The sequence below is a fragment of the Desarmillaria tabescens genome, assembly GCF_030435595.1.
Source record: "Desarmillaria tabescens strain CCBAS 213 chromosome Unknown EV420scaffold_20, whole genome shotgun sequence".
Taxonomy (NCBI): Eukaryota; Fungi; Basidiomycota; class Agaricomycetes; order Agaricales; family Physalacriaceae; genus Desarmillaria; species Desarmillaria tabescens.
The window spans coordinates 5425-24365 of NW_026848319.1; the positions used below are offsets into that span (position 1 = coordinate 5425).

Consider the following 18941-nt stretch of genomic DNA (forward strand, 5'->3'; position numbering starts at 1 on the left):
AAAAGGTCAAGGCAGTGGTCAAAAGCAAGAAGACTGTTTCATCTCCCCATCAGTACTTGTTATCTGCACATTGATTTGCACTTATGTGCTGATAGCAAAAGCCCCATCAACTGCACCATCTGGAGATCCCTCTCCCAGTAAATCACTCTTGCTTGCACCATCTGGCACCTCTGTGATGAATGTTGATCTCCCACCCTTGCTTGATCCATCTGACTCTGACTCCAATAATGGCTCTATATGTGATAATGCCATGCTAGATGAGAAAACTGATGAGGCTGAGCTAGGTATTTCCCTATCCTCATTGCTAATGGATACCGATTCTAATGATGATATCAGAATGCATGATGAAAAAGTGGTCAGCATCTGCTTATGCATTCTTCCATCCTGTTCCTGCTATTGAGTATCACCATGATCGCAAATGCCACATCTTCACTTGTGCAGCAAAAGGATGTAAGCATGTTGTTGCTCAGTACCTTGACACAATGGACAAAGAATCAACAGGTAACATGTGTGCTGGGGTCCAGATGTCCTTGATATGGCTGACAATGCTAAGAATCACAATGGTGCATGGAAGAATGAAGATGTTTGAGTGGTTAAAGGGTAAAGGGGCAGTGATGTATTCACACTGTTCACACACCAAAACTGAGACATGGTAAGCATGTTCCCATGAGCTAATGGATAGTATAACTACTGACCTTGCATCTTCAGAGTGGAAATTGCACAATGGGTTTTGGAAAGCCTGCACCCATTCAACATTGTCAAGGATCATAGGTTCCTCTGCTTAATGAAAACAGGCCATCCCAGCTACTACCTTCCTCATCCTACTACGGTATCCTGTGATGTCAAAATAGTGTTCACAAAAACTCATCAGTGAATTGTGAGGTTGCTCCAGGTGAGTTGACAGTGTAAACAAGGACTGAAGCTGACATGTTAATAGGAATATGATGGGGAACTTAGCTTTGCAACTGATGCATGGACATTGCCAAACTATCAAGCATTCGTGGCCTTTACTGTCCATTTCATTCACAATGGTCAGCCTACATGAATGTTGTTAGACTTTATGGAGATTTCAAAGGTACATGGTACTCACCTGCAGTGGATATTGATTCAAGCTAACTCTTCTTTCAGTTACATTCAGGTGAAAATCTGGCAGAGGCATTTGAACAGGTTTTAATGGACTTCGGGATTCTTGAAAAGGTACATATTATTTAATAATATTGAATGGCAGAAACAGAACTGAATATCATGTACAGATACTCAGCATTACTTGCAACAATGCAAGTAATAACAACATCATGATTGAGGCTCTTGGAGACTCAGATGCCCTTCCATCATTCAATGGCCAGACCAGCTGCACACATTGTTTTGCTCATATAGTCAACCTGGTTGCAAAGAGCCTACTGTGACAGTTTGATCCTCCCAAGTGCAAGTCTAATAGCAATAATGGTTCTGACAATGACCTTGAGCATACCTTGCATGAGCTTGCTGACAATCTCAAGATGGATAAGATGGAGGCTTGTTTAAAAGATATTGAGGTCAATGGCGACATGGGAAAAGATGATGTAGAAGGACTGGTCGACATGACAGCAACGTTGAGTGAGGAAGATTGTCAGACATGGCAGAGAGATATCAAGCCTATCCAGCTGGCATGAGCAAAGGCATGAGTTGATTAGTTCTGAATATATGCATCTTGTCTGACATTGAAATACCAGCTTCACAAACTCTCCTTCAAGATTATTCACTTGAGCATCATTCTCTTGCCTTGAGATTCTTGAAAAAAGTCAACTCAAACAGAAGATCTTGCCATGGGACATCTTGACTTGATGGAATTCAACCTTTGATATGATTACCATATTTTTGGAGTACAAATTGGCAGTAAAGAAGATGACAGGAGAGCAGGACAATGGTCTATATGAGTACGAACTATCAAAGGATGAGTGGGCTGTCATCAAGGACCTGCATGACATGTTACAGATAACTGTTACTGCTGACTAAGGAATTCTTTTTCTTTCCCTGATGCCCATCATCTCAGGTTCTGAAGGATGTGACCCTCTATTTTTCATGCTCAACACCCAATCTTGCAACCATAATTCCTGCCATGGACCATATCGATAAGGTTTTTGCAACAGCAGCTCTTAACAATGTCAAATTTTCACCACCAATGTGTGCTGCCCTTGCTATCGCAAAGAACACTTTGAATGTGTACTATAATTGTACAGACAAGTCCAAGGTTTACCAGATTGCTATAGGTATGTCACTTGTCTTAAAGATTCTTTCAAGATCTAATTATCTAGTAATACTGCACCCATGACACAAGCTGGAATACTTTCATGAGGCTGGATGGCCAGTCTCTTGGATTGACAAGGTGCAAGACCTTGTCACCAGTGAGTTCAAGGCCAAGTACAAGGACAAGACACCCAATGTGATAGAGGTCAATACACCAGAGGTACCAAGCAGAGAGAGTAGGATCGCAAAAGTGTGTTTTATTTTCATATTCCAATATGCCATGCCAACATATTCCTTGCAGCATTCCCAGAATATGTTTGATAATTTAGACAGCACCAGACCACCCAAGCATGAAAAGCTTCAGGATGAGCTCACACAATACTTGTCAACAGATGTGAAGTTCATGAGCAACATTATTCAATGATGGTGAGACAGATGCTCAGATTTTCCATGTCTCTCAAAGATGGCTCTTAATTATCTGATGATACCTGGTATGTCGCATACATATCTCCATCTAACATTAGCACTGATATTTATTGTAGCTACATCTGTCAATGTTGAGCATGCATTTAGCTGTGGCCATCTTCTCATAACTCATATTTGAAACTGACTTTCCTCACAGACATCCTGAGCATTAATGTGTCTTGGTGATTAGAGTGCTTTGGAGTTTATTGAAAACAGTGATATTCAAGCAGTTGCACTGCTTTCAGAGGTGCCAGAGGAAGAAGGTGACGAGGATAAGGATATCCTTATATCTGATAGATGGAATAATATTCAGCTATAATCTCTTGACTACTAGTACATTGATGAGCCTAAACTTCCATGGCAATGGCAAAAACCAAAACTCTAGAGGAGTTCATGGCAAATGGTGCTTAGCGGCAATAAAGGCATTGTTGTTGTGTGAGTGTTTCAGTGCATCTCCGTGCAATGAATTCCTCAAGAACACAAGTATACACTGTGACTTTTCAGTCAGCGAAGTAGTACCCTTAACGATCAAGTACTAGAAAACGTTGGCTGTAAGCTGGGAAGGGTCTCAATAGATGAGAAGGAATGGAATTCGGTATAATTGGAAATACCGGCAAGCTGTGAACAAAGTGATGGCAATTAACTAGTAAAAGCTGTGGGCAGAATTGGCAGAATTAATGAAAATGCCATCAAAGAGAAATACCATTTGGCAAGATAACAAATACCAGGATGGCAATAGATGAAGACTGTAGTCGGGAAACTGGCAGTAAGGCAAAGAGAGACTGGCTGGCAGAAATATGAAGAGGAAGCTAGTGGCAGCAAAATGATGACTGATACTGGGTGAAGCTGAGACTAAAACTGGGCTGAGGTTAACTGTGGTAAAACAAAACTGATCCTGATCCTGAGTCTACACAGAGACTATCCTATTCTGAAACTGACAACAAGATAACAAATACCAAGGTGGGAATGGTGTTGGTGTATTATCTTGGTGTCTTGTGTGCCATTGAAATAGACTTTCTGGAGGATCAGGGAGGATCGGGCAGGTCAGAGAGAGAGTCTCTCATATTTGTCCATCCAAATCCTATCCATGGCTGCAGTTCATCCACCTTCTGTTCAACAGAAGTGAATGCAAGTGTGAAAGCCAGGGCAATAAAGCTGGATATAGCAGTGATCCATCATGTGCAGATAGCATTTCTGAGAGCCCATGCTCCTCCATGCTTTATGCAACTCATGGAGAATACTCAGCCAGCAGACAGTGATCAAAGCTCTTGTGCACAGAATGAGCATCCAACTAACATGACCTGGATAATCAAGCTCAGCTTGTTCTTCCATGCCTTTTGTGGACTTGGACCTTGACTGACTTTATACTCAAGTCATCTTTTATTAGGAAATATGACATCTTTGTCCATCAGATGGCACATCACTATGTTGTGACAAGTTATCTGAGATCAGCAGGAGAGAATCCAGCTTATATTTCCCAGGTCATTTTAGATAGTATCAACAGAGGTAGTGAATAGCACAGGTCAATCCACAGATGGCAAACATCAACCCATACCCATATCTGCATGGGTTCTGACCTGACTTAATAGGTAAGAGTACTTTGGCAGGTCACACAGGATTTTTACAGGTAGACAGGCAGACAGGTACATAGTGAATATACAATGTATATTGATGAGCCTCAAGGCTCTGTACACTCAGAATTCATGGATTTTAGCATTATAATAAAGGCCTTGTCCACTTAGCAGACTTTCACTAAGTCAATGATTGCAGTTGCGGCAATACCCACTTTTACTGCCAAATATCCTTCCTAACTCGAATTCTACATCAATATGCACCACTTCCTTAATGCTGCCAGACACCTGATTGCAGATCTCACAGAATTAGGACTATCATTGATTGCTCAGCACAGCCATCACTGACATCAGCATCAAGTGTCACTTAATAGAATGCCACAGCCAAAATACCTATTTCATGGCAAAAGACTTAATACCATGACCTTTCCACCAGCTTTACTAAGGCTGTTACAATGCCAAGACAATGCTGCATGCATCTACTTCAGTGTACTACCTTCAGTGTACTTTGCTGCAGCAACACAGCAGCCCAAGAGTCTGTATATCAGCAGAATTCTTTCTGATCACCAAGTCTATATGCGGTAAAACTGTGTGGATGCTGTTACTTTAGAACTCTGGGAGCACATGTTTTGTATCATTTCTTACCAATTGATGTACTAAGGACTTACTAAGGACTTGTTTCAAGTATTTTAATTTTATTCCCAACTTGTAGTATAAAAGCTAGTGTAGTAGTAGTAGTTATCAGGGACAACAAGTTACCAGACACAAAGTTATCGCAACTGTTATTGACCACTGTCACCGCTTGTACTCACTAGGAGACAGACAATAAAACCTAGTCACTCTGAGTTATACTCTCTGTCATGGCTTTTCTTCTAATGGTATTGGTGTATGCTCATATTATGCCAATACACAGAATTTCATGACCACAACTTGCTTTTATCTTTTATTCTGCCAGCATCATTTCACTTTCACCAGCCAGCATCGTTTTACTAGCCTTTACTTTCTACGTCACCATCATTTCATCCCAGTTCAGCTCAGTACAGTTACATCCCTGTGTGGACACAGATTAGGATTGTTATTGCTGCCAGCAGTGTCTATCATGGAATTTTGGTCAACAGTTTCAGTATAAGACCTTCAGTCACAGTATTTGGTATCTTGCCATCAGCTTCAGTATAGGATCACCAGTCTTGTGGGAGAGATCCCACACTGCCTGATATTCAGAGACATCAATCTGTTTTGCCTTTGGGTTGGAAATGATGATATGTCCATCAACAATTTTGACATTATGACTGAGACCACTGCTTCCTTTGAAATGTAGCAAGATCAAAGTGTTGATACCTGTAAAAGGATGGAAGGGTGTCAACAGTGGACATCATGTTGTTCATGATGATCTGCATGGCTTGCTTGAGGGACAATAGCTTTATCTCTCTTCCTGTGATGTGATCCCATGTAAGAGTGACAGTTTTGCCATCTGTAGCCCAACAAACTGAGGTTTTGCCACACTCAGTGTCTGCTGTTAGTTTGGCAACACATCAAATATACTTTAGATGACTCATCTGTGTGAGGCCAATCTCATATTTAGGTGAGACAAATCCCACATTTTCTTGAAGAAACCTATAAAAATATAATGTGAGAAAATGGTAAACCAAGAATTTAAAGAGTGTGCATACTATATAATGCTGGGACCAATTTCTTGGACATCTCTAGGACTGCTATCATGAAAATATTCCCCAGATATATCTGATTGATGGATGCCAAAGTCAAAGTTGCAGAGATCTGCCAAGTCTATGTCTGGGATGACTATGTCATTTTTATCACTGGCTTGTGTGATAATATTCTCTTCTTCATCAGTGGCATCAATGAGCTCTTCATCTTCATTGTTGATGATTTGTGCATTTTTCTTCTCCTCTATCCCCTCTTTTTCAAAGTCTGGCTCTTGTCGAATTTCTGTTTCATAAAGATCATGATGGGAAGGAATGTTGTAAACTGCCTTATAGCTGCTGAGGAAAGCAGCATGGAATTGAGTTGAGAAGAGGCCACATTGCATACAGGCACAGGAAGTGGTGAGGTAGTTTGCTGATTGGACATCATCATCCTTGTTGAACATGCTAAAAGCTAAGAGCTGCTCTAGTAAGGATAGCTGCTCACATCCATTTGGCAAACTGGTTAGGAGGCTCATAAAATATCGATGGACATGCTGGGCTACAGTCTCCCATGACAGAGGCAGGATAAATTCATCATCCTGCTCTTCTATGCCCACATTGACTATATGTCTCTATAGAGAGGTAAGTGCATGTTATGGTTTATTCATTTCTTTTTCTTTTCTTACGCGTTTACGCTTACCCTATGCTGCGGTTCTGATCGGACATTCTCACAGTGCTATTTTTAGTCTACTCGAACGTGTATTTAAGTAGGAGCCTTAGCTGGCCTAAACCCCAGCTTCGGCTAAGGTTTAATCTACCTATCTCAAAGCTCCCTGTTTCGTGACTATCTAAGTTCGCGACTGGCTCTCTCCCATCTACTTTGACCCCTCTTGTATCGTCCACCGAAGTGCGAGTGGCGATCTTGAGTTGATCTAAGTCGATAAGAGTTAGTGGCTAACATTTAGCTGAAGCTCGACAAACCTTGCTCAACGTCACTTCTGAGAAAGAACGTTGCCCAAGTCGCTCTACAGACGATTCCCTCCCACTTGACCAGAGAGGTCACCACTGTGCGTTCGATAGGACAACCTCGTGGTTGTTAGCGTACCGTGGGTGGACCAACAGGAAAGCACTTATCTCCAAAATTCATCCGATACACCTCCTCATCGCAGTGGTCCTTTGGGTTACACCCTTTGACTTACTGCTTCAGGCCATTGTTATCGCCTGGATCGTTCCCTACATCATCGACGACCCCATCTTTGCAGTCCTAGTGACTGTCCTCCTTACCCTTGCCCTCATCCGAGTTTGTATCGCCGCACCACTCCTAGCAGGACTGCTAGTAGCGTTGTACGGTGCATACGTACCCCTCGTCTGAGGCACCACGAACCTTTTCAACCTATTCCTAAAGTCAGCATCGCTGTTAGCAGTAATACTGTTGACATTGACTGACCCCTCATTTGACGACGATATCCCGTTGATGACCGGTTCTCACTACGAGACCGACCTCAATCTGATTATCGCGACCCTCGCTGCTTTAACCATCATCGCTTTGACTGTCGTATGGTCACTCCTTACCGCCGGCTATCACAGAAAATAAGCCCACGGACGGATGCCCGTATCTGATGCCATTCCCGTAATCTCCTCGCTTTTTACCGTCTTTTCCTTGTTCATTTGCTTGTACTACCTCCAACGGTGCTGCCATCAACAAAGACGAGTACGAGCACAGCTCCCGTTTCACTACGTTCCGGCAACCCCGGCGTACCCGCCCCCAGTAATCTTCATTCCCGCAGCATCACAGCAAACTCTCCACGATGGCCGACCCATCACACCCAGAGGACCTGGAGGGTCCCTCTACGCATCGTCGCGATCCAGCTCGGGATCCTCAGAGCCGAGCACCAACTCCTACAGAAGCGCTACCGCCGAGTCAGACGACTCCGTCGACATCACCGATACCCGGGGGGTACTCCTCCACCGAGGAGACTCGCCCCTACCAGGTCTCTTCGACGTCTCTCCAGTCGAGGGCAAGTCAAGCGCCGACGGAGCCCGAAGACAAGGCACCGGGCATCTGGTCGCGGGCGAAGAAAGCCCTGACACCGAGTTCGAAGGCGACGAGCTCACCGAGCTCGAAAGAATCAGACTCGAAGACCTCCTCGGCGACCTCTATCCGAACGAGGAGGAAGATGCAACCTATACCGGAGATAACTGGAGCGGACGTTCCCAGCACAAGTGGGAGCCGTCTGAGTGGGGAAGCACTTGGGAAGACGCCCGCGACCGAAGAATCGCGGCGGACGACGCGCGCGACCGAGCTAGGCTCGCCGCGACCAGAGGAAGAAGAAGAAGAGACGACTTCGACAAAGACTCCAGAGAGCTTAGCCTCGGGGCCTCCGCAGCTACCACCCGTCCAGCTAACCCACAGCTTGTTTCAGGCTCCTGGCCAACCCATCGAGGACCCCCAGTCGCCTGGTATCCCGACTCCAGTTGGGTATACGCCGACGAGCCAGGGGAAGAAACTCCTGTGGCCGGAGTCGAGACCAGTGGCGAGTCCGACCAAGCCCCTACAAGGCCCGCGACCCCAACGCTCACTCCCGCCGTCCCCTCGCACGAGCCGACGAGTGGGGAGCTTTGGGGCGAGTTCTCAGACTACGACCCCGAGGAACTTGGAACAGTTACCGCTTCCGAGCGCCTCGCCAGAGTCTCCAACTGGGAGCCGTCAGTCGCGTCGAGAGCCTTCGCCGACCCACTCCCTCTCTCCCAGCGTCCGTGGCCATTATTATATCACACGTACGTCGAGTCCCTCCGACTCCCTCGAGATGCCAGGGAGTCCCCAGAAATCCAGGCCAGAATGGAGCGAGGCCGAGCGCATGATGCATGCATCCGCCGAGCCAAGGAGGATGCCCTCCAAGGACCCGACGGCTGGTGGGACCTACCTCTCGAGCCTGACGCCACCCGAGCCGAAATCGAAAATCGAATACGAGCCGCCGCCGTCCGATATACCGGAGCGGCAAGAAGAGCAGGAACCGACCTGGAGGCCAGAGCAAGAGCCTGGGCCTCCTACCAGTCGGAGATCACCGACCCCGACTCCGACATCGAGAGACAAAAGAGAAACGCGCGAATCGACTGACTCGCCAGAGAGAGGAAGGAGGCAAAGGATGCCCAGCCGCCCGCCAAACAGGACCCTCGAACCGACGGTAATGACGGCGGTGAGGCAGGTCCTTCTTAATGGGCCCCACCCGCGACCTGCCATCTTCGACCTCCTCCCATGGCACGGTCTATACGAAATTATGATGGAGGACATGGAGAAGGACCCGCAGTGGTTATTCACGGAGGCAGGAGAGGATTATCGACACGCGCGCCGACTGGGCAACGTATACCTACAAAAGAACATCCTAGACGTGGAGACGTGGCACCGTGCGGCTGGGGTATGGAATCAGGTTCACCCTGAGGACTCTCGACGGGAGTGCGAACCTTACCGGCGCCCCCAACCGATGCCTCACCCGCAAGACCTGTCGGACTTTTTCCCCGACAACTTCTTCGCAGGTGCGGGAGGGGAAGATGACGATATGGACGACCCGGGTGCCGGGCCATCTAACCCTGACAAAGGAAAAGGGTCGACGGTCCCGCCAATGCCACCTATGCCGCCAAAACCGCCGCGATACCCGGACCCCACGGGATACCCCCCTCCAGGGGAAAATCGAAATTTGCGGTCACTTTCACGACCGCCCAAGCCGCCTGCGCCCCCTCACGTCCCGTCGCCACCGGATCCAATCCCTCCGTGGCAGCTGGCGCCTGGAGGGGCGAACAACCCCTGGAACGACGTCAAGCCTAAGTTGGTAACCCAACCCGAATACTTCACTGGGGTTTCCTCGGATATTACGTGCTTCCTGCATCACTGCGAGGTTTACTTCGCGGTGTTCCCGATGTACTACACCATGAACGACCAGGGGCATAACCCCTATCGCATCACCTTCGCGCAAGGGTACTTACGAGGGGATGCGCAGCAATGGTGGGTCGACCAGTACTATCGGTACCGGGACCCGCAGGGGCACTGGAGATTCCCCACCTGGGCAGAATTCTCCGAGGATCTCACGCGCGAGTTCCGCGAAGTAGCAGAATTAACGATATGGAAGGCCGAGTGGAAGAAGATCCGCCAGTCGGACTTCAAGTCCGCAGTAGAGTTCTTCGCGAAGTTTGAAAGGTTGGCCCACAAGTGCGAGGAGTTCGGTGACGAGAAACAGATGTTCGAAGCGGTCAAAGCGGCGATAAGGCCAACAGTGCGGAACACAGTTATGCATGGGGACAACGAGCGCCCCACAACCTACGCACAGTGGAAGGCGCGAGTCCTAAGGATCGACGCCAACTATCGATATGGAGTAGCCCAAGGAATGGGCAGTAAGTCCTCCCAGAACAGCGGTTCTGGTCGAGGCAATCAATCATCACAGAAGGCGGGTGGCTCTGGGTCATCAGGCGACAAGAAGGACGCCACAGGGACGACCTACGGTGGGGCCGGTCAGCCGATGGAGATTGATAAGCTGAGAAGCGATAAAAGGTGCTTCAAATGCGGCAACACCAGGTGGAGCCGCGACCATAAATGTCCGGCGGACAAGTCCAAGTGGCTTCCCGTCAAACTCCCCCCTCGCAAGAAACCCAACGCCCAACGCCTACGCCAACTACTCGCGGAGGCGGAGAAGGAAGAGAATGGCAAAGATACGAAGATCGAGGAAGTGAAGGAGGAGAAGTCGTCAAAAGACGAGCCGGCGTCGAAATAAGCGATTCGACGACGTCGGCCAAGGACTTAGTTTCTACTGGTGCGCAATCATGTACTTCTAGTCGGACTTATACTACGTATGTAGGTACTCCGTATGAACAATATACCAACTTTTTCGCCGCGTTACCAGTCGAAGAAACTAAGGAAAATGAATCGCCAGATCACCACGGCGTAGGAGGGGATTACCGCCGCTCCGCGCAGTCTGCGTCGAGCACTGAACCCCTAGGGGCCGTCCGAGCTCAGGAACCCCCGGCTCACCGTATAGGGAAAGCCCCTCGAGGGCAGAGCCCCCTAGGTCGAGTCCCGACTGCACCCCAGACGTGGGGAGGTCACCCCGGAGAGGGAGAAAGGTCGACAACCCAGCCCGCTGGGCCTGCGTCCTCGCCTGTGGGGCCGTCTGTTCCAGCAGGAGGCGTCGGAAAAGCAGCTGAGGCCGTGAACCCGGACGACCACCCTCACCCAGTAGTCACCCAAGCGACCAACAGTGAGGACCTTTCGGGAGAGCCGATATGTGTGCCCCTGCGAAGGGTTACCCGAAGTACCGCCGGGTCCAGGACGAGAGCTAAGTATGGATCCACAGTGGAGGTTACAACGCTGCGCACAAGCGCCCGTGGCCAGGGCCGAACACAGGGCAGCGAGCCCTCCTCCACCACCTCGACTACCAAAGGCGCCCAAGTGCCGCCTCGGGACCTTTCTCGTCCCGGTGACCAAATGCCACTTCGAGGGAAGACCCTCTCGGTCTCGTTGGAAGAAGTCGAAGACGAGGAAGCTCACCTACGATCCGACATCCCGGTCAAGATCCCCAAGGGGACGTCTCATGTGACCCCCAGAGAAGTCAACAAAGAATTATCCCCCCAGGTGGACGGCACCCCGCATTACCACATCCGGGACATGTACTACGAACCCCATAGCGTACTATGGACCCGCCGAGCCCTGCGCATAGCCAAAGGAGACGCGGCGGCTCGGGCTGTTCTTAACGGATGGATACACCCCCGACGCCGGGGGGAGGTGACTGACCAATTGTGCTATCAATTGGAAGAGCAGACGGAAACGGCCGCTCAAGCGAGGGAGAGGTGGCAGTGGATGGAAGACTTAAAGAAACCCCCAATGTATATACGGGGGAGGAAGGGGCGGAACGTCTCAATAAAAGTACAGTTAGAAACGCTCGACACGTGAGAAACTCACGCTGTGAGCGCCTTAGTGGACAGCGGGGCCACAGGAAGCTCCATCGATCGGGCCTGGGCGCAAGAGCACAGCCTCAACCTCCAGAAGGCGGCTCGACCCATGCCGGTCTACAATGCCGACGGCACTCGGAATAAAGGAGGAGACATTACGGAATACGCAGAAGTGCGATTACGTATCGGGGATCACGTGGAGCGGATCGAACTAGCAGTAGTCGATCTAGGCTCGACCCCCCTGTTCCTAGGACATGACTGGCTCCAACGTCATAATCCTTTAATAGACTGGGACACGGGGGTGGTCACCCTAGCGCGGTGCACCTGCCGGAAGATTCCATTTTCGCTACCCGACACTGACCCTTCAGCTCGATGGGAAGAGTACGAGGAGGGAGACACTATTCTGGTCATAGATTTCGAGGAGGCCTTCCACGTACGAGCCATGGGCACTAAGGCCAATGAATTGGCAGCCCGAGCTAACGAAAAGAAGGCAGCCAAATCATTCGAAGAAATCGTACCAGAGGAGTACCGCGATTTCAAAGACGTTTTCGATAAGGAAAATTTCGATGAATTACCCCCTCGTAAACCCTGGGATCACGCCATTGAGTTGATCCCCAACGCCAACGCCAACCTAGACTGCAAAGTCTATCCTCTCAACCACGCCGAGCAGGAGGAGTTAGATAAGTTCCTGGATGAGAACTTGTCTACCGGTCGCATTCAGCCTTCGAAGTCTCCCATGGCTTCGCCGTTCTTCTTTGTTAAGAAGAAAGACGGCAAACTGCGCCCAGTCCAAGATTATCGAAAGCTAAACGAGATGACTATCAAGAACCGTTATCCGTTACCGCTTATCGGAGAGCTAATGGACCAGCTGAAGAAGGCCAAATACTTTACCAAGTTGGACGTACGTTGGGGGTACAATAATGTGCGAATCAAGGAAGGGGATGAGTGGAAGGCGGCCTTTCGCACTAATCGGGGTCTCTATGAGCCGTTGGTGATGTTCTTCAGGCTCACCAATTCGCCCGCCACGTTCCAGTGGATGATGAATGACATCTTCAAGGATCTCATCTCCGCCGGAGAGGTTTCGGTATACTTGGACGACATCCTCATTGCCTCCAAGACTACGGCGGAACACCGAAAGATCGTACGAAAGGTTCTCCAGATTCTACGAGAAAACCACTTATTCCTCAAAGCGGAAAAGTGTGAGTTTGAAGTAGAGGAAACCGAGTACCTCGGAGTGATTATCAGCGAAGGGAAGATTCGTATGGACCCCGTCAAGATCGCGGGCCTCCTGGATTGGCCAGTTCCTCGAAGGAAGCAAGAGTTGCAGTCTTTCCTTGGGTTTTGTAACTTTTACCGACAGTTCATTCGAGACTATAGCAAGCACATCAGACCCCTGACGATGCTTACCGGGAAACAGGAGTGGACGTGGGGGGAGGCGCAACAAAAGGCGTTTGAGAAGCTCAAGGAGCTGTTCCGTGAAGACGTGGTGCTGGCTATACCTCTCGATCAGGGACGGTTCCGAGTGGAAGCAGACTCGAGTGAGGGGGCGATAGGAGCCGTACTTTCTCAGTGGCAGGATGAGAAGTGGCGACCAGTTGCTTTCCTCTCCAAAGCCCTTTCGGTTACAGAACGTAACTACGAAATCTACGACAAGGAACTCTTGGCCATTATGATCGCCCTCGAAGAGTGGCGTCAATACCTCATGGGGGCCAGGGAGGATTTCGAGATCTGGACTGATCACTCTAACCTCCAATATTTCCGCAAGCCTCAAAAACTCAACCGACGACAAGCCCGGTGGGTCACCGAGCTGGCGGAATATCAATTCACCTTGCACCACAAGCCCGGAGCCCAAAACCGGAAAGCAGACCTTCTATCCAGGAGGGCGGACCACGATCAGGGAAAACAAGACAATCAAGACGTAGTAGTGCTCAAGGCGGAGCACTTCAGGGCCCTCATCATGCCCACGGCCGAAGAGCTACATGAACGGATCAAGGTAGCAACTCACGATCCTCGCCGCTGGGACAGGGGGATCTCTGACTCCCTAAACCATGAGAAGGGCGTTTCTCGTGACCAAGACCTACTGTGGTATGACGGACGAATCTATGTACCAGTAGACCGCGACCTCCGAGGGCAGATCATAGCCCTTAAACATGACCATGCTACCGCCGGGCATCCAGGGATCGAAAAGACCAAGGAGTTAGTACTCCGGGACTACTGGTGGCCGAGACTGCGACGAGACGTGGAAGCCTATGTGAGGGGATGCGACGTATGCCAACGGACTAAGGCGGATCGTCGTCCAAAGAAAGCCCTGCTACATCCTAATGAAGTCCCGGTTCATCCCTGGACCCACATCTCGGTAGACATGATCACCAAGTTACCGAACTCAAAGGGCTTCGACTCCATCCTGGTCATCGTCGATCACTTCTCTAAAACCATTATCCCCATTGCATGCACGGAAGAACTCACTTCTCTTGGCTTCGCCAAGATTTTGAGGGATTACGTCTATGTACCCTATGGAGTAATGCCAGAAAAGGTCATCTCGGACCGCGGCTCAGTGTTCGTCTCCAAGTTCATGAAGGAGTTTTACACCCTCATTCACGTTGAGGGGAATCCCTCCACCGCGTATCACCCACAGACAGACGGACAGACGGAAAGAGTCAACCAGGAGATAGAAAAGTACCTGAAGATGTTCGTCAACGATCGGCAGGACGACTGGAGTGAATGGCTGCCCTTAGCGGCCTTCACACACAATAATCGTCTACTGGATATTCCCCATACAAAGTGGTATTCGGAAGGGACGGACAGGTTATCACCACGTCACAGAAACCAACGGTAGTTCCGGCAGCAACGAAACTGGTGGCCGAGATCGAGAAAGCACAAAAGGAAACGAAAGTATCCTTAGAAAGGGCGGCAGAGTCGATGAAAAAGGCTTACGACAAGCATAAGGCCCAGGCGATGGAATACCAGCCGGGGGACAAGGTGTGGTTAGACACAACCAATCTAAACCTTCCTCGCCCCACCAAGAAGCTTGGGGACCGTCGGGTTGGTCCGTTCACGATCATCGCCAAAAAGGGAGCTTCAGCCTATGAACTAAAGCTACCAGTAAAGTGGAGGATTCATAATCGCTTTAATGAATCCCTCCTAACGCCGTACGTACCCCCCGCCTTTCCGAACCAGCCACGTCCAGAACGGCCGCCCCCTGAATTGATTGACGACGAAGAGGAGTATGAAATTGAAGAAATAGTCGAACAGAGAGACAAAACGACAGGTCGGGGATGGACCCATCGCACCATCACGGAATACCTGGTGAAGTGGCGGGGTTACCCTAGAGAGGAAAACTCCTGGGTCAAACGCTCGGACATGGCCAACGCTGAAGAACTCGTGAACGAGTATGAGGCTCGTCTGCAAAGAATTCATTGGGAAGTTGACAGACATGGCAAAACGGTCGGGAGAGACAACAAAATACCGCCAGGCGTAGGATTGGTCTACCACGATCCGGATATCCCATGCGTCACGGATGTGGAAACAGTCTATTCATCCGAGTGCACGAATCCAAAACACTCCGATTCACAGTCATCAGTAGAGGTGCGCGAAGTTACCACAGAAGAACCCGAAGGGCTACCCGTCCTGGAATACACCCTAGACGAGGATTCCAAACTTGACCTCGAAAATCTACAACGGGTTTCTGAAAACTGGGACTTCGACTCCGAAGATGATGACAACGATGATGACGATATCCTATCCTTTTACAGCGTTTCCGCAGACAGTGGAGGAGATAGCGATGACTCATTCGGGACGAACGAGTCTTGAGGAGGGGGTAATGTTACGGTTTATTCATTTCTTTTTCTTTTCTTACGTGTTTACGCTTACCCTATGCTGCGGTTCTGATCGGACATTCTCACAGTGCTATTTTTAGTCTACTCGAACGTGTATTTAAGTGGGAGCCTTAGCTGGCCTAAACCCCAGCTTCGGCTAAGGTTTAATCTACCTATCTCAAAGCTCCCTGTTTCGTGACTATCTAAGTTCGCGACTGGCTCTCTCCCATCTACTTTGACCCCTCTTGTATCGTCCACCGAAGTGCGAGTGGCGATCTTGAGTTGATCTAAGTCGATAAGAGTTAGTGGCTAACAGTGCATTGCAACAGCTTGCATTAAGTCTGAAAGAAAGACTATCACAGATTTTGCCTTTCTTATCAGCTATGACAAGGTACTGCCTCACAAGGCATTGCAGAGGAACAATAAGAAGCTGGGCAAAGGTTGCATCATATTCATGAAGAGTACTGTCCAAAACAGACTAGAAATGGGCTTTTGTTCTGGAAGTTGAGAAGTATGAGAGGAGATTTACAGCAATAAAGGCTTCATTACTCACCCAGCTGTAAGAACTTGATAACACTAGCCATGACAGTTGGCCATTTTGCACTTGGCATCAATCAGGTAGTCCCAGATGATGTTGAGAACAAATAGGAGTCCCATTTCCAATCACCACAGAAAACAAGTGGGGTCTGAAGGCTCAGGGGAAAATGAAGCAGCCCCTGATAGAGATGGTGTCCTAAGGAGCAGAGAGATCCTTCTGAAATCCAAACCAGTATTCTGGACGTAAGACCAAAAGAGAAGCTGGGTTTTGAGATACTCTGGACAGAAGGTTAGCTGATGATAGGTTGGAAGGGTTGAGACTATAGTAGCCATCACTTCTTCTGATTCACTAGGAGGTTTGTATGCCTCTGTCAAAGGTAGATGGATCTCTTCAACACCAACCTTTTTACGAAGAGAGGTTGCTTATGGGTATATCATAGGATCTCCGTCTTACCAGGTTTTGCATTCTCACCTGGACAGTGACTATTTATCTGATGTTGTTGCAAATACTTCAGACTTGCCCTGTGTGATGCACACCTTTCAAAGCAGTACCATCTTTGGCAGCCAGGACACTGCATGCTGCATCAAGGAGAGGGTAGACCAGAGACTGGCTTAGAAACTTTGACATTATTATACTCTATATAGTGCTCAATGTCCAGCTTAGTTTGATTTTTTGGTATCCCATATGCTTGATTGATATGGGTAATAAGTGATGCCACTGAATAGTTTTTGGTGATGGCACCATGGATAGCCTTGATAGCATGGAAATTTGCAGAACTGGCAATTAGCCAGAAAGAGAGTTGGCCAAGGGGAAGGAGGCATGTGTCACGTGGAAGTGGAAGGATGATTGCATTCAAACATGGAGAGAAGAAGGAATTCCCAAAAAGATGGAGGACAGCACAGTGGTAGTCAGACACTGTATTTCTTTTTGTGTTATCTCCACGACTATGACTACAGCTACAGCAATTGTTGCTTCAGTGATACTGGTCAGCAGAGATCTTGATCAGACATGGGACTGAAGTCTTCCCATCAATTTCCATCATGTAAGATGGCACAACTTGTTCAACCTGAGGCACTGGGCTAAGCTCCTTATTTTCACTCTCCGAACAGACTTATCACACTTAACAGAACAGAAACAGTATCACTGATTTGTATTCACTCTGACTAAGTTCTCAAAAGTCTTATCAAAAGAGTATCTCATATTTCTCTGAGTGAGCTTGCTAATTCTATGCAAAGCTCAAAGTCACAAACTGATCCTTTGTCACAGTACCACCTTCAATGTGTGCACGGAAACTCAGAGGCTCGAAACTTGGCTTCTATCTACTGGAATCATCCTACTTATACTACAGGGAATTTAGAATTACAAATGTCGCACAGTACCCAGACCCTTACATGCATAGCACATTGCCACCACTGCTTTACTGAGCATCTGAGTCGGGCTTCCCAGTTTTAGTCTCATTTCTATAGTGAGCTTGCTAAATGCATGCCAAGAGGTGCTCTCCTGACACCTGCAGGCTTGTTCTCTGATGACCGACAGGTCTAGGCATACAGAACTATCACTTCTGACATATATCCTTCAGTACTTCTTTCTTGGATTCACAGAGGCTTCTCATAAACACAGCAACAAGTGAGTCTTTGAACAATGGGACTCCAGACAATGGAACACGGGCTCATGGACTTTGGCCAAAACTCACTGTCCAAGTTTGTGCTGGTGATATCTGTCATCTCACATAAGGATTTCCCCAGATTTTCAGGTACAGCACGTCATAGTTAGTGAGCATGCTAAGTACTTTCAGTGCTAATGCAACCTTCAAAGTGTCATCCAACTCTTGTGAGCATGCTTGTAAGTTAGAGCATAGTGCACTGGGTATAGGGTTTAGCCTTCTCATCATGCATGCCCATCAGGTACAGTGCTGTGACTAAGTCCTGTTTAGAATCCCATCGCTTCTTATGCCATAAGTTATATTCTGCATCATTGCACCGTGTAGCATTAGTGTCGATGCGTCATTTTAGTCTGCTTGCTCACTATATCTCTGTGTGCATGTAAAACATGCTAGATTGCAAAATTCCATGCATAAGTAGACTGCAGTCGCAACACCATTTATTCCAGCATCGCTCTCATCTCATACAGTACATTGGCTCATGTTACATTGTGTCAAAGTTGCCACAGTGAGCTGTCCTGGATGTATGCTCACTTATCCCTAACACCTGGCTCACTGACTGTGCATACACAGTCTATGACCTTGAAATGATGACTTAGTTCAGTTCATCACAAATCTGCATCATAATATCAGTTTCCAATGTAGCATCTGGCATTATCGGTGCTAAGTGTTGGAAACAGCTGAATGCATATTTGTTGGGTTTATTACCTTTTTTGTAGCCCCCGCACCCTTGTTGGCACTGATCTGTCTTGCCTAATTGGTGCTCATCACCCTGTCATATTTGTTTCTCCTCTGTATGGCTTTTTTTCTCATTGACAAAGAAAAATGCCTCAAAAACTGAACAAAGCATAGTTTGATTTATATGTATGTATGTGACACCTATTCTTCTAAATTGCATAGTTTCATTGCACAGCCATTGAAGAGGCTCTGTGCATGCCAAGCTTGAAATGTGATAACGTAGACACACTAAACACACCCACTCTCACACTCACACACACAGAATCTCAGTAGTTCGGGGGAGATGTGTGATGCAAGCACACAATAACAGTAGAATTAAAAGATGTCTTGCGCTCTTCAAGATATAAT

General features: G+C 48.2%; 3 protein-coding genes across 3 annotated transcripts; 2 read left to right on the plus strand and 1 right to left on the minus strand.

The window, feature by feature from the left end:
• Positions 1-344: 344 nt before the first annotated feature.
• On the plus strand, positions 345-1174 carry EV420DRAFT_1620887 (uncharacterized protein; the record flags this gene model as incomplete). The annotated part of the gene is made up of 4 exons (XM_060475627.1): positions 345-652; positions 739-850; positions 938-1031; positions 1056-1174. The coding sequence occupies 4 exons, from the start codon at positions 345-347 to the stop codon at positions 1172-1174; spliced, it is 633 nt and encodes a 210-aa protein (XP_060329924.1).
• A 668-nt stretch (positions 1175-1842) lies between these two features.
• Positions 1843-2650, plus strand: EV420DRAFT_1643476 (uncharacterized protein; the record flags this gene model as incomplete). Its single annotated transcript, XM_060477520.1, has 4 exons — positions 1843-1980; positions 2033-2249; positions 2373-2476; positions 2528-2650. 4 exons carry the CDS (start codon positions 1843-1845, stop codon positions 2648-2650), a joined length of 582 nt encoding a protein of 193 aa, XP_060329925.1.
• Positions 2651-5255: 2605 nt separating this feature from the next.
• On the minus strand, positions 5256-6369 carry EV420DRAFT_1687073 (uncharacterized protein; the record flags this gene model as incomplete). The annotated part of the gene is made up of 2 exons (XM_060479290.1): positions 5256-5600; positions 5949-6369. 2 exons carry the CDS (start codon positions 6367-6369, stop codon positions 5401-5403), a joined length of 621 nt encoding a protein of 206 aa, XP_060329926.1. The 3' UTR covers positions 5256-5400.
• Between the last annotated feature and the right edge of the window lie 12572 nt (positions 6370-18941).